Here is a 21,382-nt window from a genome sequence, read left to right as displayed (position 1 = left end):
ATTTTAACTAATTAAATATGTTATTTTTCTCCTTGTTATTCTTATAAAGTTAATATAAAAAAATGTATTTCAGGAAAATCTGATACCGATGATTTAACAATAAACAATCAATTGAGTGAACAATTGAATGCAGTTGAATTGTTTAGAAAAGATGGCAACCCAAGGATCAGAAAGAAATACAATGTTGGATTGGAGGATAGACAAAAGAGAATGTTAGAAGAACTTAAGCTTAAACACAAAGTTCTCCCACCATGTATTGAAACTTGTAGGAAGAAATGTACAACAAAAATTTCTGAAAAAAGAAGGTTTGAAATTAACTTGCAGTTTTGGAAACTAACATGGAAAGAAAGAAGAGATGTTATTTTTAATTTGTGTGAAAGAATAAATGTCAAAAGAAAAGTGTCAATGGGAATTAAAAACAAACAATTTTCTTATAAATATCATTTAACGAATGAAAATTCAATAAATATTGAAGTATGTAAAACATTTTTCCTAACAACTTTTGGTTACAAAAAAAATAATGACAGGGTAGTTTTTGACATTCTTCATAAAACACCCATTGGAGACTTATGCCCACCTTCTAATAAATATTCATTGAAAACTAAATCTACTAATAGAAATTATAATTCTATAGCTCATGAATTAGTTAATTCACATATTGAAGAGTTCAATCCTAGTATTTCGCATTATCGCAGAGAGCATGCACCAAATACTAGATACCTACCAAGTGACATTAATGCATCCCTAATGCATGCTTCTTTCATTGAAAAAAATCCCAATTGTAATATTTCATATGAGTTTTATAGACAAAAACTAAAAGAAAAACATATTTCATTTGCAACTCTAGGTAATGAAGAATGTGAAGTTTGTGAATTGTTTAAACTGCATGAACATAATGATGAATCTTTAACCATTGACTGTGATATTTGTAAAATTAAAATTGAACATTTTGCCCGTTACACTAATTCTAGAGCTTTGTATCAACAACACGCTGCTGCAGCAGCTTTAACTGATGATATAGTTTATTATTCTGCTGATCTACAAAAAGTAATAATGCTACCTCGAGCAGATTCATTTAAGAAAGTAATATTTGTTAGAAGGTTAGTAGCTTACCATGAAAGCTTTGTTCCCCTAGGTTCAAAATCCAATCAAAACACCTTAGCTTGTATTTGGCACGAAGCCATTAGTGGTAGAAACAAAGAGGATTTGATAAGTACTTTCTATGCTTTTTTCAAAGAATTAAGAGATATTCCACATATTGTGCTTTGGTTGGATAATTGTTCAAGTCAGAATAAAAATTGGGCATTATTAAGTTTTTTAGTTTTTATAATTAATTCTAGTGAAATAACATCTAAAACCTACCTAAAGTTATAGATTTATTTTTTTTTGAACCTGGGCACACATTCATGAGTGCAGATAACTTTCATCACCAGGTTGAAAAATCACTGAAGAAACAAAAAAAAACATATGACTTCAAAGATTTTACTAATGCTGTAAAAAATGCAAAAAAAGAGGTTATTGTAAAATGTATGGAACATGATGATTTTTTTTTGTGGACTGATAATAAATCCCCCAAAAAGACAAATAAAAAAGCTAACCGTGTGATGCTTAAAAATATAACTACAATTAGAGCTGTACGAGGACAATATGATCTTTTATACAAAACTGACCTGAACGATGAAAATTATGGGCATTTAGACTTTTTAAAAAACAATCTTATTAACAAACAAATGATAATGCCTCCAGCTAAAGTAGCTCCATGTGGAATTTCTGAATGTAAAAGAAATGATATCTTAAACACACTTAAACAAGTTTTACCAGAAGACAGGAAAGTTTTTTGGAAAAATTTACCAGTTTTTTAATTTAAATCTGCTTGTTACATTTTATTATAAATATAATATGGTAAATTAAAATTGTTATAAAGTTATGATTAGTTGTTTTTTTATTAATATGTATTATAAAAATAAATTATGTATTTTGCCATATTATTATAAAAAAGGTTCCTTAAATTAAGTTTTTACTGTGATTTGTTATCTTTCATTAGGTTTTACTTGTATTATAAAAACTAAATATATTGTTATTTATTTTATAATATGTTTTATTTTGTTGTATTAATTATTAATTAAACAGAAAAAGTTATGTTTTTTTTTAATGATTTTATTTTAAAACAATGTATTATTTTAATAAAAAGTTTTAAAATGTATGATTGAGAAGTTTCTTTAATATTTGAGTTAATTAATAATTTTTGTAGTTACTGCATTTACTACTAGCAGTCTTATATGATATTGATAATACTGCATTTTATAAATTGTACCACTATATGTTATTATACGGGTAATGCTAATGTAAAACGCAGTAACTGCATTATTATGTGAAAATTGTCAAAAATAATTTATTAATCACAAAATTAATAGCATTTTTGAATTTCTGACATAAATTTCCATCTGTTTCAGTCAAAAGGAATACTTAAAATCTTAAATTTATTTAAAAAATTACAAAAACATAAAAGTTCAATTTCCCGAAAATATGATTTTTGTAGTTACTGCTTTTCGCAGTAGCAGGGCAGTAACTTACTAGTACCTAATTTAACTTTATTTTTATTTTTTTTATTCTTATATTATAAAACAAGCAAAAATATAATACTTTTCATATATAATTATGGAGAATGTACCAATTGATTTAATTAAAATTAGAAATTCATAAATATTATAGTATGCATAGTGCTGTACTGGAGACTAGAAAGTTAATAAAAAAATAATATTATTTCTGCAACATGGCATCCGTAGCCACTCGTTATGGTGAATGATAATAGCTGATGGCTATTACAGCAGTGTAATATTATGCAATAACTCATTGTTTTTCAGAAAAAACAAATTTGCAAAAAAAAAATATTGGATAAATAATACCATTTATTACAGGTAAAAGGTAAGTATAATACTTAGTATAAACAAATTTTCTATTGTACCTAGGTTAATTATTTGAAATTTGTTGGTAGAGCCTTGATGATAAAAAAATCTTGCTTGAATAAAACAAACCAATACCTATTTAATAAAAAATGCATGTTTGATTAAAAAAATATATTTATCAAATAAAAATCTATAAAAAAAATAAAACAGACTAAATAGAAATAAAAAAAAATTTATAAATATTCTGACCATGTTTGTGGCTAGTGTGACAATGCGGGTTTTGATATTGAATTTTTATTTATAGTTAATTAGTTATTATTAGTATATTAAAAAAATTGTGTTTGTTGTAATTTTTAGAACACAAAAAGGTTACATGGGACAATTTGAATAAAAACTTTTTCCAAAAACAGGATTTTGACTTGCTAATTTTTAAAACCAAATTGCTATTACTTGCTAATTATTTGCTAATTTTTGACATAAATTTGAAGTGTATTGGTTGGAGTGGGTGGGCTACCTGAACTTGGCCCACCCGGTGCAAAATTGAATTTGTTAATAGCAAATTGACTTGCTAATTTTTAAAACCAAATTGCTATTACTTGCTAATTATTTGCTAATTTTTGACATACATTTGAAGTGTATTGGTTGAAGTGGGTGGGCTACCTGAACTTGGCCCACCTAATTAAAAAGTGATCATATAAAATGTGAAAATGACTTGCTAATTTTTAAAACTAACTTGCTATTACTTGCTAATTATTTGCTATTTTTTGACATATATTTGAAGTGTATCGGGTTTGGTGGGTGGGCCAAGTTCATGGACGTCCGCCGCTTGCGGCAAATCAAAATACAGTTGTTACCATTTATTCACACCATACAGTCCACTAACCTAAGCTGAACTAACAATTATTATGGCTAAACACATGGCATGGTGAACTATTATCCATTTCAATCTTATAAAATAATATTGCCCTATACGAAAAAAACATTTGATATTATTCTCCTTAAGTCCCTCCATCTTATTAATCCCCTAACCCCAAATTTTTTTATTAATTATATTATTACAATGTGACTTTCATGTTCTCTTCTTGTAAGAGATCATTTTATTATTATATTCAAATTCTAAAAGTCATATTATTAAATTAAATTCAATTCTCTTGGTATCCTAGAAAAAAATATATTGTAAACTATGTGATTCTTTCAAAAATTGTATTATACTACCAAGGTAATTGTTCAATTATTATTAATTTTTTTATGTCCCACTCTGAGCATGTTTATATCCAGTAATTTATTACAGAAATTGTTCCTGTCGATGTTTGCTGGTTGGTGTGTCTGTGTCGGGCGTCAGTGTCAGTTCGATCCCGCAGTTACGGTGTGGAGAAGGCTGAACCTTGCGGACTGTGTCATCAATCTCCCTATGGTATACATAACATATGTGTCCCCTTTATACCCTCCCTGTTAGGTTACCACAGGTCCCAATTCCAACTCGCTACATAACATTGCTAGGACAGTTAGTTATTTGTGCGTTGCAATAAAATGTGTTTGTTCCCTAGGACCACACGGTCAATAATTAGTATTATTAGTTAAAAGTATTATTAAGCCTTGTATGGTTATTTGAATTTTTAGTATTATACACTAGATGTTTATTTGAATTATATTGCCTTATAAGGTTATTTGAATTATTACACTTTATAGGAGTCAGTTGTTATTATGAGTATGAGGATTGTTAGGTTAAGTTATTGTCATTACACCGTTTAGGGTAATTTGAAGTATTGTTAACGTACATTTCCCCAACCCCACCCATTTCAATTTTTTAATTTTTTCCAACGCCAATATTTAGTGCTCCATTCCTGCCAATTCCTGACGCAATCCCCAGAATTCCTGCTCAAATACCGCCCCCGCAATTACTGAAAAACTCCGGGTGGGGCGGGAGAAACGTTTCCACAGCACCACCCCTAGTCGAAAATTAACTTTTTTAACTTTTTCCAACGCCAATATTTAGTGCTCCATGTTTATACATATTTATAATTTTATAAATAATATTTTTTATTATTAAACGTAAATTATTAATTAGGTGGTTATACTTGAGTTAAAAATTATATATTCGTGTTTACGAATAATTACAAATTGGTAACTGATTTGTAAAACCTCAAGTTTCCTCAAGTCAGTTGTCAACTTTTTTTATACAATTATATTAACTAAAAACAAAAATCTTTAATTAACAGAATGTTTTTTTTAACTTTTAACTTTAACTTATAATATGTATATAATATTATCTACAACATATTATATGAATGAATAAAACTTTATTTAATACTTTTTAAATTACAAACAATTTATCAGGTATGGTTTTTTGGTTTTTGTAAAAAATTGTTGCCCCTATAATAGGCAGAGTTGTGTACATTATAACTTTAAATTTACCTAAATAATATAACAGATATAATTGATTAAAACCATTAGGTTTATAAATAAAAGATAAGATAACCTCTTTTTTATCAGATAATTATACACTTTTTAGGTTTTTTAAGACTTCATCAATTAAATTATAATGTATACACGTCGTATTTATAATTTTATAATTTATATAATTTATTATTTCATATAAAAATTCTTTGTTTATTAAATGAATAAATTTGTATGAAGAAAATGGAACGTTTACCTCATTATATTGATATAAATGTACGTGTATTGTTATGCCTTTGGAGGTTATTGAATTATTATATTCCTTAGGAGTCATTTATTATGTTATAGAGCTATATTTATGTGGTAACTTAGGTCTGCGGACGGTTATCTATTATTATTATTATAAGTTAATTTTTTATGGTGAAGCCATGTGTTATTGTAAATTGAATTTAGGTTCCTTATGAACTTTTTGCCTTGGTAGGACATAATCTTTATTATTTAAATGTAAATGTGAGTTATATCAAAAGTTTCAAATCACTGTTAGTCATATTAGCAAATTATAAATTATAAAACAAACATATTATGTTTCCACAAGTTAGTTTTTATACCATGTGTTCTCTTACAAGAAAATATTTTAATTTGCTTAAAGCGTTATCCATTCCATTAAGTTTGAAAATCCATTAGTATTATTAGGTGTTGTCTCTATGACAAGTCCCCAAATGTTAGGTAGGTTTCCCACCTGTTATAATTATTAACGGTACATCATGGTTGTTCAGCAATTACAATAAGTCTGGTTTTTGGCCCACCTCAAGCCCGGTTGATTATATTCTATTATTACAAAGCGATTATTATTCAAAGCGTTAACTTCTTGTTAAATTATACTTATTTATTTCTTCTTATTATTATAAATCATTTAGATTTTTTCTCTTTATTACAAAATATTTTTATAGCTGTATAATACGCATATTGGGATACATGCCCAACTATTACTTAATACTTAATTTAAATTTATTTGTTCATTTTCCTTCTAAAAAAAAAAAAAATTATTTATTGTTATTACATTTATACACTCATTGAGTTACTTTACTTGATTTATATTATAAGCTTTGGCTTAAGCTGTTTTTTGAATTATTATTATATTTATATCCTCATTGAGTTATTTCTCTGTTTATTATACAGGCGTTGGCTTAAGTTTCTTTCTATATTATGATTACGTTTATATACTCATTGAGTTATTTTTTATTATTTACATTATAAGCTTTGGCTTGAGTTTGGCTTGAGCTCCCATGTACAATGCTGGTCAACGCCGCACATCCCAACCCTATAGATACGATCCCTCGAATTTTATTCACTCTCCGATTATCCCTGTCTCTGCCTTAGACACCACTATGGGTAATCCGACTCAGTGAGTACGGTGAGAAGTATAAAGAGCTCTCCACCCGTGTAGGGGAAATTGAAATAGGCGATCCCTACAAGTTGACCCAGGTTCAGGGTGAGTTTCACGAGGACTTCGTAAACCTCCAAAGCCACATTGCTGAGCTTCAAACTCCCGTACCTCCCGTGACACCACTCTCCGCGACAGTATGAACCATGCCAATAGCATTCAGCGAAATCTCAACGCACAAATCCAATCCCTCACAGGTCGCATTTGTTTTGTGGAAAGCCAGTCTGCTCGCCTTGCGGGAGTAGAAAACAAACTCCAAACTATCTCCCCAAAACCCCCCACTCCCACTCAAACCATACCATCTATCTCCAAGTATCTCACAACCAGTCTCTCAAGTCCCATTAATGTCAACCTCACACATCTTTAGTTCAAATGTTTTATCCTCCACAGTTTTCTCACAAGCCCCTACCTCTCACAATCTTCCCTCAACTTCTTTCTCTACTAGTCATAACTCCCAGAACAACCAGTCCCTCTACAATAGTGCCTTTTCAAATAATTTATCTCAAATATCTAGCATCACTCTCGATCCCCAAAGAATCCCCAAATACAAGGGGCAATTGACCCCTATACATCCCTCAGATTTCTTGGACAAAGTTAACCACTATTTCTTGGTTCACAATGCTCCTGACCAAGTCAAAATTGATCTTGTCAGTGACAATTTCACTGGGACCGCGTTGTTGTGGCATACCACTCTTCTTCCCCCTCCATTGATTTATGACAATTTTGTAGCCCTTTTCAGCGAATACTTCTGGTCCCCTAGCCTCCAACGGCAGATCCAAAATGATCTTTACCGTCCCCACCATCATGAGGACCTCTCCACGATGTCCGAACATGCGATGGACTGGATCAATAGGGCCCGGCATCTCCAACCGCCAATCGAACAAATGGAAATGGTAGACCAGATCATATCCCACTTCTCATACCATTTTTCCCTTGCCCTCAGAGGTCTTAGAATCCTCACAACCTATGATCTGATCAAGGAACTTACTTATCTTCAACGTTCCAACACCCTCCCACACAATTAAAATATCCAGCACACTCCTAATCATAATTCCCACTCCCACTCTCGTCAAAATCATTACCCCTCTCGCCAAAACCACTACCCCCCCCCCACCGGTCAGAACAACTATTTCCCTCGTCAGAATAATTACGATAGGTCCCAGTACAACCAGCCCCAAGATCATGTTCCCCCTCAACATCCCGACCAGGTAACAACCCCCCCCCCCTCTGGAAACTAGTTCCAACCGGACCCGCGAGGATGTGTCCTGTGTCCCCTCATCATACTCCTCAAATATCAATACTTACCCATCCATTAGACCTCCATCAAGAAATAGTACCCCCTCCAAATTACCGCCCCGAAATTTCAATCAATATTTTCAATAGTAAACAAACCGCTCTCCTTGACTCAGGTGCATCTGTATCTGCCATCTCCGAAGACCTTTTCAATATTTTTAATCTCCATCCTGATCAGTATAAAATCCCTCTCTTTCCCCTCACAAGCATCTCTCTCACCACAGCGCTCAGTAATAAAACCGTCAAAATTAAAGCCCAAATCTATCTCACCTTGTCTGTACAAAATCACGAAACGCAGGGCATCTTTTTAATAGTTCCCCAGCTCTCTACTCCCCTTATTCTAGGAACCGACTGGTTACTAGAAAATGGTGTGACCATAGACTATGTGAGATTTCATGATTTTTTAAGTCACAAAAACCACCCACGAGGAAAGGGGAACACTTTCCTCGTGACCTGTGAGCCGCACCGCGTGAGACCCGAGGGTCAAGTCGGTGGAACTCACAGGCTTTGATACACGCAGTGGCGAATGAACGCCAAAGATTTATTTAAAAGGGGGAAAACAAACAAAAAAATTTATATTAATAAAATAATAAGCGTAAAGCCTTAGGATAACTATGGGGATATATTTGACATGGTTGTAATAAATAATATTATATAAGTTAAGTATGATAATAATAGTGGCTCTCGCTCACAGCAACACAAGGTAGTAGTATATTATATAATTTGACAGACACGGTTTTGAGAACAGGGTGTGTTTTAAACAATTTGAATAAAAAATATATAATATTTGGCACATGGCAAAGTGCCTAAAATACAGGGAAAAATATATAATATAATGCACATGGCAACAAAATGCACAAAATACAGTGAAAAATATATAATATAATGCACATGGCAAAATGCACAAAATACAGGGAAAAGTATATAATATAATGCACATGGCAAAATGCACAAAATACAGGGAAAGATACATAATATAATGCACATGGCAAAATGCACAATATACAGGGAAAAGTATATAATATAATGCTACGGCTCCGACAAGCGGTTACCGGCACGGAATAATCATCATACGTCGGTATGACACATTATACTATTACATGTGTTAAAGGAAAATACCCGCGGCTCCGCATGACGATTACTGGGGCACCTATGAGGAAAAATGGAGCATAAATAGAAATACGTTGTAGTGATACATAATCAAAATGAAAAAAGAAAAGAAAAAGTTGTGATACATAATCAAAATGAAAAGGGGGAAATGTTGGGGGAAATAGTTTTGTACATTACACAAATGATGATGACTTGAGTTGTGGCTGGATGACGAAATTGTGGATGACCGACGGCTGGGATAGGCTGGCCAGTTGGCCGTCGACCCCCAAGACACGTGGTCGACATGGCCCATCGGCGTCGGTCACTGGAAAAAACGGAGGCTTCGCCCGACATCGGGCCCGACGTCGTCGCTTAGCCCATCATCTCGTACATTACGAGTATGGATGACAATACAAAAAACTATAAATTGACTATTGACTACGAGGTTGATCGGACCGCAGAATGAGTGGGCCGGTGGTGTTCGTTACGTCTTGTCGAGAAGACGTTGGTTTAAAAAATGAAGATGGCTGGCGAACGGTGTCCGGTCGCTGGCCGTTGTTGTCGCAATTGATGTCGTAGTAGGGAAGGTCAGGGTAGGCGTATTGCGGGATTTTACAATAATATGGGTAATTAAGATAATTGCACTGCAGCGATCGCACCGACGGACGCGACAGAGGCGCCGACGGCAGCCGATGACGACATGTTACGGTGACGACGGTGAACACTGCTGCAGGCGGGAATAAAACCGCTTAAAATGAAAATCTTTGAAATTAAGGTCATCTAAATCCAACAATATTATAATGCTCTATTGTTTTTACTTCTGTCATTATTGTAGACTCTACAAACTTAAATTTTGTAGTAGATATATCTTTATTATAAATAAAATTTAAATACATAATATATTATTATTTATTATTTTTGTTTGTGTATTAATGAACATCAGATGAGAAAACCACAGGGCTGGAAGTTGTTTAATATATGATTATATTTTATTATAATATAAAATAAAATAATAAAAATATACTGTTGGAAAAAATGTAGTTGTTTATCCAATTACTCATTGAAATGCCACCAATATTGTTTAAGTCTATCTGGTCTTTATTAATGTTTGTAATATTCTTTTAAATTTATTTTACTTTTATTTATAGAACTATAGTAATTGTTCAACCAACTAAATTTGATTGCATTTGTTTACAGTTATGCATTTATACTTCAGTAGTTTAAAATATAAAGTGTATTATTGTATTTGTTTAATTAATAAAATACGTTTAAATAATTATCTTCATCAAAAATATTTTTTTAGAACTAACTTAGGTATACTTAATGATGGGATTTTTTAAATTTGCAAATCAACATTTTTTTATAAATAAGTGATACAAAATTTAATTTTAATATTAACAATTATTTTTGAAAAATAGGAATATAAATAAGCTTACCTTGTTTACTCTTTATTTTAGTTTATTAAATTAGTTTAAAAAATCACACTATACAATGTTACAAACATACATAGGTGTAAGTCCAAATGTAGGCAAGATAAGTTAAACTTACTTTTCTTATTTATTTAACTCGTTAAAAGTTAGTAAGTTTTACTTACATACTTTAATCAGTTTAATCAATTATAAAATCTAATCAGGAAAAATGAATTACCTCGTTAACGCCAAGATGTAAAGTATGTAACATATAAAATCAATTTATGTCAAGATAATATGGTGTTATTTTTGTTTAATTTATGACATTTTACTTATCTACAAAATACCATGTTAGTTTTCTTTTATTTATTATACTTTACTGCGGGAAATTTACAGAACAGTTTTATAAAACACTTTCAGTCTTATTATACATCAACTCTAGTATTGTGGTTTATTTTTTGTTTGGTTAAACTTTCTTAACTTTCAGTTATACATATATCTAGTTTTTTGTTTTCAATATTATTTTTCAATATGGATCATTTACTTGACCATAATTATGTTTTACTTCTTCCCAATCTTCCAGAAGAAATTATTGTAGATGTGGATGTGGATGTAGATGAAGAAGTTAACAGTAAGTACTAAATTATATGCATATATTTATATAAAAGGTAAATATTACTTACATATACCAATAGCTATATTAATTATAATTATAATTTTATTTACAGTTCAAGAACATGCAACAACATACACAATAATTCCTGGTGTTAGACTTAAGTCACAAATATTTGTGGACAATTTAAACTACAGGTATTATAAAAGTAGAAGTCGAAATAACAAAATGTGAGTAGAAATAATATTTTAGGATTTGGTTTGTTTGGCTAGCTAGTAAAATCTTAATTTATAACTATTTAGATACGTAGTGTGCGAAAATCAAAAAAATCGAACAGCATTTTGTCCTGCCACTGCGTATGTTAATACAAATATAAATGACAATACAATAACAGTATTAGGATTGCACAACCATGCACCTAGGTTAGTCGATGTTCCTATGGTTCATTTAAGAAGAGCTATTGGTATAGCTGGAACAAAACCCGGATCTATGTCCACCTCAGTTAGAGAAATTTATAACAGAGAAATAGTTGAGTAAGTAAGAGAAGATCAATAACCTAACCTAAGACCAATACAAAAGTAATATGGTAATAGTAATAATAAAAAATATGCATAACTATTGTAACTACCCTAACCTAACCTAACTATACACCTATACTACTTAATATACTAAAAACTATACTATTAATTAAGTAAGAATGTTTTATTACTGCTTTAGAAATCCAGAAGGTGCAACAAACTACACCTATTTACAAACTCAACTTTGTGTAAAAAAAATGCGTCGGCGCCGTCATCCCAACAATCCATCTACAGTCGAAGAACTGATAGATACCTTAAGCCAGCATCAAAATTCAGCATATGGAACAACAATGCAGAATCCGTCCTCAAAGTAAAATTTCACATGTATTATCTAATAAAATAAAATATTTAAATATATTTTTATTTAGTTTTTTTCAACAACAATTACCGTTTATGGTAGAAGGCGAACGGGTTGGCGTCATATTCTCAAATTTAGATGCGATTCAAAAATATAGAGGAGAACTGCTAACTGTAACCTTTGCAGGAATTGACGGCACATTTAAAACGGTACCAAAAAGTCCACCACAGCTAACCAAAGGATGTCTATTAACATTTCAAGTGGTTTTAAAAAATGTAGTAAGTATAATAAGTAAATTAATAAATACACCTCTATATATCAGTAGCTTCTCAAGTATATACCTATTGACTGTATTTTCTATTTAAGTCTTTTCCGATAGTTTATGCGCTGACTTCCCGAATGTCTCAAGCTACATACGAGTCATTCTTGAGGATTGTTCGTGAGGTTTTGCCATTGAATTATGCCCAGTTAACAATCATATCTGATTATGAAAGGGGGTTAATAAATGCAGTAGAATCAACCTTTCCGGAAAGCAGATTCCAGGGTTGTTGGTTCCATTACTGTCAAGTAAGTAATGTAAAGTATTAAGGTATTATTACTTAAGTATTTTATATCAATCAAGTTATTTCTTATTAGGAATAGTTAATATAAATGTACAACATTTAATTAATATTTTTTAGGCTATTGTAAGGTATTGTAGAAGAAGTCTAAATAGTATTTACCATTTATTCCAATCGAATCCTGAGGCAGCTACAATATTGCGCATGGTAATTTAGTCTGAAATTAATAAGAATAAAATATTAATACCTTATACTGTTTTACAAAAATGTCTGTTATAGATCTTAGCTTTACCACATTTACCTGCTCAAGTACACCCCAATTGTACATGTCGCGGTCGTTATCGCAACGACCGCGGCGTCTCTATCGACGTCCGCGAGATCGCGACCGACAACCGGTCTGGCCGCCGCCTGCGGCACGGCCGCCGGCCCGGCCAGCGGCGGTGACGGCGGCGACAGCTTTAGCCGGACCGCCGTCAACGTCGTACGCAGTGACAATCGTAATATATATATATATAAATATTCGGATAATAAACGTGTGTGTCTAAATAATACGTTGTAGTATTTATTTATTTAAGATCCAAACCGTTCCTACACCTACATTGGCGCAGTCGAGTAAGGAGTAAGGTAAGTGCTAATTTTAATAAAAATAATTTTACGTAAATTAAAGTAAATTAGCACATATCAGGTTAAAAGAACTTACAATAGGTGTCCTGATCATACCGGTTCCTAATATTTTTATTCAGATTTTTTTTTTATTATTAATAAAATATTAAGGGCTTGTCCAATCTAAGGTGGTAAATTGTAGCAAAATTTGCATAATTTAGCGTAATTCCTACAGTGCTAAACTTGGTTTAGGCTATTTATAGATTGGAAAGTACATATCTCTACCAGCGATAGCCCGAGTTACGTAATATCGTATCCATCGTAATTTAATTAGATAGATAATAGCAATTAAATTTAATCTGCACAATGGTTACTAAATGCATTAGTGAGTTAAATATTGTCGATATTAACAGGGAATTATTGAAACGTGGTATTGAGACCGGGGGGTCCAAGGCCGATAAACTCTTGGCTTTAGAAGAGTATATTCGGACCAAGGAAAGCATTGACCCAAGATCAGTACGGTTTGGGGAAACTGACGAGACGTCAGCCCAGGTACCGGAAAGGAAAACATCGGAGGCTCAAACTGAGGAGGATGAGGTCAACTCTGAAAAGAACTTGATAAATCAGTTTATGGAGCAGATGTTAGACAGGCTGGAGGGGTTGGAAACAACGGTCGACAAGCAACAATTGACAATCGCTACTCTCAGCGAGAGCGTGGAACGCTTGGAGCGGGAGTTAGCAGAAGAAAAGCATAGGTCGACCGAGCGGGTGGAGCAAGCAAGTTGCTCATGCCGTGAAAATTCCCAACAACCATCAACCAGCCATATATCCGGAGCCAATCAGATTTGCCCGGACGAAAGTCAAAATCGTCCGGTCAAAACTCAAAGTGTGAGTTTTGAGAGCCGATGGGCGAACATACGGAGCAGATTGACCGGGGAAAACCAGAGAAATCGGAGTTCTTCCGGAGTTTCCGGTAACCGGTCCGGAGTGTCCGGTGAAATGTCCGGAGTCTTCGGTAATCTGTCCGGAGTGTCCGGTGAAGTGTCCGGCGGAAGTCATGAGGAAGCGTTACGGAGTAGTTTTTCCGGAGTAAAACGCGTGCATTTCCCGGACAGCCTGCTCATCCCTCAAAATGAGCTAAATATGGCCCGTGCGTCGATACCAGAGTTTGCCGGTAAGAGGGAGGAAGACCCAGTGCGGTTTTTGCTCCAGGCCGAGGCAATACTTGAAGAAACTGGTATCCACAAGGCTAGATGGGTGACCGTTTTGGCCCCTCAGCTGAAGGCACAGGCAGGAACATGGTGGGGAACCATGAGAGCGTTGGACTTACCATGGCAAGAGTTCAGGTCTGAACTATTGGAAAAGTTCAACGGGGACGAGTTGCAGTCGAGTCTGCAATCAGAATTGTTGAGCACCGCTCAGACCAAGACCGAAACACTGGGGGAGTATGTCCTACACAAGTACCAGTTGTATCGGAGGTTAAACCTTGGTCTGACAGAAGAAGCGGTGGTAATGACAGTGATTGGACTCATGCGTGATGAATTTAGAATTCATGCACGTATACAGCGACTGAAATCGTTCAGCGAATTACGAGCGCTTGCCCATGTTCTGGATGGTAGCAAGGCCGTAATATCGGATAAGGCGGGAGTGAGCACCAACGTACCACCAAAGTTAAAATGGTTGGATAAACGAAAAGCTGAGAGTGCTGAGAAATCCCAGGTGCCGAATCCGAAGCAACGACTATCTTCGGGAGCAGGATGCAGGGTATGTGGTAGTCATGACCACTGGCAAGCTGCATGTCCAAAAAGAAAGTCGGAGTCGGGAAACGCCAAAACGACCGGCGGGACCGCCGGGTCCCGGCCGGCCAGGAAGTAACCGGCGGAAAAGTCACGAGTCGTCCGAAGAGTGGTAAGCAACGAAGTTCAACTCGGGCAGTGAGTAACGTTCCGATACAGGAACCACAAATTACAAGAACTGACCCGAAAAAACGGAACTTCGGAGCAATACGGACCGGAGACTCGGGAAATGGCCCGAAGAAGTCGGACCAAAAGAGTTCTGAACCGGTAAAATCCGGTAAGAACGGCATTCCTCCGGAGAAAAACTTTGGTCACCCGAAGATAAGCTCCGGAGTGAGGAGTTGTCCGGTGAAAACCGTCGAGCCTCCGGAGAAACACCGGAGAAAGCGCCGAAATCACCCGAGAAAACCCATTGAAAACGACGTTCCGGTAAAGGAACCACAGTTCGTGACAATGGACCGGGAAAATGATTCGGTGATGGAAACGGGTTCCGACCACCTGGACAACAGGTCGGGAAAATCTTTAAGAGTCGAAAGTGTTCCGGACAAAAGTGAAAATCCCACCGAGGTGAGTGATGTTTCCAATAAAAATGTCGCGGACAGCATTTCAAGTGATGCGGAACAAGATGAGTTAACACAGGAGTTGTTAATTTGTCCGGTCACAGCCGAAGATTTTTCCGAGGAGTTTATTCCTTATCCACGGGAAAAGTGCAAGAGGAGAGACTCAGATACAGACTCAAAGTTTGAGTTGAGACAACGCTTCTCGGATCTGCGGACCGGAGGGTTAGAGTCTCCAGCAATTGCAACGGTGTCAACGGGGAAAACAAGAGTAACGGATGTTCCGTTACCGGCCATAGAACTAGAGTTTGCACTCGGGGCAGTAGTAGCGCTACTGGACTCCCAAGCGGCGAGGACTTACGTCAAACCGTGGGTGGCAAAGAAGTTTGGCCGGAGTTTTACCGAAGAACCGGAGACTGTCCGGATGGCGGACGGTCGGACCCGAGAAATTACGGAGTTTTCCGAATTTCGGGCCCGAATAGTGGATCTGGAGGTAAGCTTCAGGGCGGCAGTGTTAGACGATCTCATCGGAGATGTCTTCCTGGGCCATGATTTCCTCGTAGAGCAACAAGTCGCTTGGGACTATAGCGGTTGCATAATCCACCTGGGGAAAGAAAGACGTGTTTCCGTGAGTTGGAGAAATCCAGTAACTCCGGTCACCGTAGGAGTGGACTTAACAACCGCAGGATTACCCGAAGGAGAGTACGGTATGCGGGTCAAAGAAGTCCTATGCCAATATCCGGAGGTTTTCTCCGGAGAAGTAGGCAGAACTCGGGTGATAGAGCACCAGATCCGTCTCAAGGATCCAAATCCGGTGGCTCTAAACGCTTACGGGTACTCCCGAGAGAAAAACGAGGTGATTGCCGAAATGGTGCGAGACATGGAAGAACAGGGTTTTGTTGAACCTAGCATCTCTCCATGGGCTGCACCGGTGGTACTCGTGAAGAAAAAGGATGGCTCACGTAGATTCTGCGTTGACTATCGCCGTCTGAACATGCAGACGGAGTCGGACGCTCACCCGATGCCGGATCTCCATGACATGGTCCGAGGAATGGGTGGAGCGAAGATTTACAGCACCATGGATTTGAAATCAGGATACTGGCAGGTGGGTCTCTCACCAGAGACACGTCCACTCACGGCGTTTAGGACCCAAAGAGGATTATTCCAGTTCAGAGTAATGCCTTTTGGACTTAAAAACGCCCCCGCCACATTCTGTCGCTTGGTAAGCGAGGTCTTCCGTGGGTTAGTTGGTAAATTTGTGTTGGTTTATTTGGATGATATTGTGGTATACTCGGAGAGTCCCGATCAACATCTAAACCACTTGCAGAGAGTCTTGGAGCGACTCCAGTCTTACGGTCTGACGTGCCAACCGAAAAAATGTACATTCGGGGTGGCACAGATCAAATTCCTAGGACACGTCGTGGACGGTGAAGGAATAGACCGGGAACCGGAGAAACTGACGGCGATTCAAGAACTACCGGTCCCAAAAAAGACAAAGGACGTGTTACGGGTATTAGGCGTTTGTGGTTGGTACAGCCAATTCGTGCCACACTACGCCGAGATCACAGCACCACTCACGAGTCTGTTGGCCAAAGGGACCAAATGGCGTTGGTCAGAAATTGAGCAAGAGGCGTTCCGGAAGTTGAAGGAGTTTTTGGTGTCCGCACCACGGCTCTGCCCTCCTCTTCCGGGTAAGCCATTCAATCTACAGACCGACGCAAGCGAAGTCGGAGTTGGTGCCGTGCTCTTCCAGCGGGGGGAGAGTGGTGATAGGAAAATCATTTCCTACGCCAGCAAAAAACTCAATCCAGCACAGGGAAGATACTCGGCAGTCGAACGTGAATGTCTAGCCATAGTTTGGGCGGTTGACAGGTTTAGGCCATATCTTGAGTCTGGTAAGTTTATGTTATTCACGGATAACGCGGCACTCCGATGGTTACAGCAAGCCCGCTGTACCAACAGCAAACTAACGCGATGGGCGCTACAACTCGGGGCTTTCGATTTTGAAATCCGGCACGTGCCTGGAGTAGAAAATGAAGCAGCCGACGCGCTATCCCGTTGTCCGGTGGGACCGAATACAGTGGACGAAGAATCGTTGGAGAACAATATCCACGATCCCCCTGTGATTCGGCCCGGAGTGTCCGAAGAAACTTCCGGAGTCTTCGGTGATCTGTCCGGCGTGTCCGGAGGATCCGGTGTGGGTGCAACCCAGTGTGGAGCGATCCAGCCGAAGAGGGATGACGAAAACGTCACATGGCAAGTTGTCCGAGAGTGGCAACAAAATGACCCGAACATACGGGAGATAGTTGGTAAACTCTCCGGAGACGGTGCAAGGTTCGGTCGTCTTCGGAAGTTGTACATCATCCGGGACAAGGTGTTGCACCGCCACCCACGATCCATCGCGCATGGAGAAGAGGGGGTGGTTGTTCCGGTGGACAAGGCCCAGATTCTGCTACAAAGGTTTCACGACCACGATACAGCGAATCACCCAGGGTGGAAAGAAACGTACCGAAGCATAAAGAGTCGTTTCTTTTGGGCCGGTATGCGTGAAGCAGTGCGAAATTACGTGCGGGCGTGCGACGTTTGTGCACGTGTAAAACCACTGAATCGCAAACCAGAAGATCGGATATGCACCCGAGTCCCACGGCAACCTTGGGAGGTGCTGAGCATCGATCTTATGGGTCCATACCCACGAACGCAGAGGGGTAAGACAACGATTTTGGTAGTAACTGATTGTTACAGTCGCTGGGTAGAGGCGTACCCCTTAGGAAAGGCGACGACCAAATCGATTGTGGATACATTCGAACGGGAGTTGTTCCCACGGTTCGGATACCCGAGGGCATTATTGTCAGATAATGGCCAGCAGTTCGTGTCCAAGGCAATGGGAGACGCACTAAGGAGGTGGGGAGTGGAAGGATGGACGACTCCAATATACCACCCGCGTGCCAACCCGGTAGAAAGGCAAAATCAAGAGTTGAAGAAAGGGTTTCGAACCTTACTTGTTGATAAGCCTCATCATCTGTGGGATGTCTACCTGCCACACGTGTTGTTCTCCGTAAGAAACAGGGAAAACCGAAACACCGGACAGTCACCGGCCAAAATGATGTTTGGTCGGGAGATCAAGGCCCCCGGAGATTGGCAGCTCGAGCTGGCCGAAGGATCCCGGGACGCGGGCAAAAATGGTCCGAAGTTGTCCGGAGCAGCGCGGAAACCTCCGGTAGAAATCGAAGATTCTCCGGTGGAACCAGATGATATTCCTGTGGTAGAGGGGGGGACCCGGTGGTTTCCGGCCCCAAGGGCCCCAGGACCCATATACCCCCAGAATCTCCGGGAAGAAACAATCTGTCGGTAGGGGATTGGGTATACTACAAAGCGCATCCGCAGTCAAGTGCGGAGAAGCGTTTTCACGCGGGGTTCGCCCCGAAATGGTTAGGTCCCGTTAAGTTGGGTAAACCACTAGGAACTGGAGTGTTCTTGACGGAGGGTAAACACCCTACTAAGTTACATGTCTCAGCGATGAAGCGAGCTGTAGGACCGTCAGAGAACACTAACTAATCATACCTTGTTTCAGATGGCAGAACGCGCCAATAACCCGCCACCAAACCGCAACAACCGGCCATCCCGTGGCATGATTGCCACTCACGTGGAGAAGCTCCGGGCAATGGCCGCGCAGTTGTTGCGGGAAGCCAGGAGGCTCTCCGGGGATGGACCGGAGGACACGGTGGGCGGTTGGTCGGCCGAACGCGCGGCCACCGCGTCGTTCGGCCGGATACGAGCAAGCCCGACTGCATGGGCCTTGTTCGAACGGGGTTTCGCCGAGGGACGCCGGTCCACCCGAGCGAACACCCCACAGCCCGAAGCCGCCAGGCCCAGGGCAGGACCACCCGGGCGAGTGCCACCTCGTCGAACAGCACCGGCGTACCAGCGCCACGACGTCCGGGATGGACGTGGCCGGTTCCGGCGGCCAGCGGGGCAGCCGCAAGCCGACCCGACCGACGAGCGGCCCGTGGTGCAGCCGCAAGCCCAGCAGCCCGTGGTGCAGCCGCAAGCCCAGCAGCCCGTGGTGCAGCCGCAAGCCCAGCAGCCCGTGGTGCAGCAGCCAGCAGAGCAGCAGCTAACTCCACCAGCAGGCACCCAGGAGCAGCAGCTAGCCACGGTGGAGCGGTGGATCCAGGCCATGGAGGTGACGCCCGGGGACCCGGTAACCCTCCCCGTGGACTAGGTTGCTCGGTCGCGTCTCGTGGACTCGGGGGGGAGTATGTCGCGGTCGTTATCGCAACGACCGCGGCGTCTCTATCGACGTCCGCGAGATCGCGACCGACAACCGGTCTGGCCGCCGCCTGCGGCACGGCCGCCGGCCCGGCCAGCGGCGGTGACGGCGGCGACAGCTTTAGCCGGACCGCCGTCAACGTCGTACGCAGTGACAATCGTAATATATATATATATAAATATTCGGATAATAAACGTGTGTGTCTAAATAATACGTTGTAGTATTTATTTATTTAAGATCCAAACCGTTCCTACACCTACATACATTTACAATACATGACGGATTTTGGATAATTGTTGAATTTGCCAATCAATATCCGAATATTTATCAACAGATGGAAGTATTTCTGAATGGTTATATTCAGGAATTTTGGCTTACACAAATTGGCGCTGCCTCAATAAGTGTCTATGGGTATGAGAATTATATAAAAAAACATTTTTTTACTAGGTACCGAATATTTCTAAAATGTATAATATACTTTTTAGTTCAGATATACGCACCAACAATTACCTAGAGTCATTTCACGCTATGTTACTCAACCAAATGGGAAAACATCCAAATATTTGGGATTTTTTGCGTAAACTCAATTTTATAAAATATTTGTTAATTAATAAGCAATTAATTATTTTTTTTTTTTTATTTTGGAACTTTCAGCTAAAAATTATTACAGTTTATTTTATTTTTATTCTAGAAAAATTGTTGTTGATTGAAAATCAATTTTACGTTGAGATGGACCAAGTTCGAAGAAACCTAACAGTAGATTAATGAATTTATTTAATTTTAAATTTATGTACCCATATATTATAATTACTCATTTATACTGTTGTTTTTAAATGTTTAGGTAAGAAATCATACATCTAGAGTACAACGGTTAGATGCTACTCGGAGGGTTAGAGACTATATTGATACTCTCAATGACGATGGGAATCTCTTAATGTTTCTCCAAAGAGCCGGTCATATGATGGATGGGTATCTGCATAGACAAGTTGGCCCACAGCCATGATAACCTAAATTTTATTATTATTTTTATACAATTTTTATACTTTTAACTACTTTTTTACGACAGATTTAATTATTGACAAATTATACATTTAATTTTTTACATTTATTGACAAATTCAATTAGTAGTGAATAGTGATGAATGTATTGATTTTATAATGACTAGGTATGTGTGTTTTATTATATTTATTATATAATTATATACAATAAATATAATAGGCGATGAATATATTGGTTTTACAATGATTATGTGTGTTTTATAGTTCTATTATGGTTATATATTTATACATAACAAATACAATACGCTATAAATATATTGGTTTTACAATGATTATGTGTTTTATAGTTCTATTATATTTATATATTATGATTTATGACATTGTATGTTTTATAATTTTTTTTAATAAATATAATTTCAACAATGTTTATAATAATGGTTTTAATGCCTTACCTTAGAAAACAACTTCAGAAGCTTCAAACCATGACAAAATGCTTCCAACAGTTCCAACAGTTAAAACTAAAATGTGTACATACAAAGAACTTTCAACTTCAAACTTTGTAGGTTAGGAT

At 38.0% G+C, this 21,382-nt stretch overlaps 3 protein-coding genes across 4 annotated transcripts in view; 2 read left to right on the top strand and 1 right to left on the bottom strand.

Annotated features, from left to right (window-relative positions):
• Positions 1 to 11,174: 11,174 nt before the first annotated feature.
• The window catches only part of LOC149059339 (uncharacterized), a 33,628-nt gene continuing 23,420 nt past the window's right edge, over positions 11,175 to 21,382 (bottom strand). Inside the window, exons 3-6 of the transcript XR_016191600.1 lie at positions 12,750 to 12,804; positions 12,369 to 12,587; positions 12,118 to 12,272; positions 11,175 to 12,060 (exon numbers count right to left, since the gene is read on the bottom strand). The gene's annotated coding sequence lies outside the window, so the exon portion shown is untranslated. The remainder of the gene's footprint in view (positions 12,061 to 12,117; positions 12,273 to 12,368; positions 12,588 to 12,749; positions 12,805 to 21,382) is intronic.
• LOC149059340 (uncharacterized) lies at positions 11,454 to 20,816 on the top strand. Its single transcript, XM_089227189.1, has 10 exons — positions 11,454 to 11,684; positions 11,869 to 12,039; positions 12,098 to 12,305; positions 12,394 to 12,594; positions 12,708 to 12,794; positions 12,867 to 12,913; positions 20,078 to 20,224; positions 20,299 to 20,390; positions 20,505 to 20,569; positions 20,655 to 20,816. The coding sequence occupies exons 1-10, from the start codon at positions 11,590 to 11,592 to the stop codon at positions 20,814 to 20,816; spliced, it is 1,275 nt and encodes a 424-aa protein (XP_089083315.1). The 5' UTR covers positions 11,454 to 11,589.
• LOC149059341 (uncharacterized) lies at positions 12,921 to 19,903 on the top strand. Of its 2 annotated transcripts, XM_089227185.1 has the most exons (3): positions 12,921 to 13,084; positions 13,163 to 13,211; positions 19,115 to 19,903. In XM_089227185.1, the coding sequence occupies exon 3, from the start codon at positions 19,115 to 19,117 to the stop codon at positions 19,763 to 19,765; it is 651 nt and encodes a 216-aa protein (XP_089083311.1). In that variant the 5' UTR covers positions 12,921 to 13,084; positions 13,163 to 13,211; the 3' UTR covers positions 19,766 to 19,903. The 2 variants fall into 2 exon arrangements, with proteins under 2 accessions (XP_089083311.1, XP_089083300.1); XM_089227174.1 differs by having other exon boundaries at positions 12,921 to 13,211.

This window comes from Diuraphis noxia, unplaced genomic scaffold (genome assembly GCF_037042655.1).
Source record: "Diuraphis noxia isolate RWA-SAM2 unplaced genomic scaffold, SU_Dnox_SAM2 contig0001, whole genome shotgun sequence".
Taxonomy (NCBI): Eukaryota; Metazoa; Arthropoda; class Insecta; order Hemiptera; family Aphididae; genus Diuraphis; species Diuraphis noxia.
Note: the sequence above shows the minus strand (reverse complement) of the source record. Positions and strands in the feature narration are given on the sequence as shown.

Bases quoted from the DNA above. Each gene is read 5' to 3' on its own strand.
- LOC149059340 (XM_089227189.1), top strand. From the start codon at position 11,590: ATGGTTCATTTAAGAAGAGCTATTGGTATAGCTGGAACAAAACCCGGA. The intron at 12,795-12,866 runs GTAATTTAGTCT...TGTCTGTTATAG, and splicing joins CAGCTACAATATTGCGCATG to ATCTTAGCTTTACCACATTT. The intron at 12,914-20,077 runs ATGTCGCGGTCG...ACACCTACATAC, and splicing joins CAAGTACACCCCAATTGTAC to ATTTACAATACATGACGGAT.
- LOC149059341 (XM_089227185.1), top strand. From the start codon at position 19,115: ATGGCAGAACGCGCCAATAACCCGCCACCAAACCGCAACAACCGGCCA.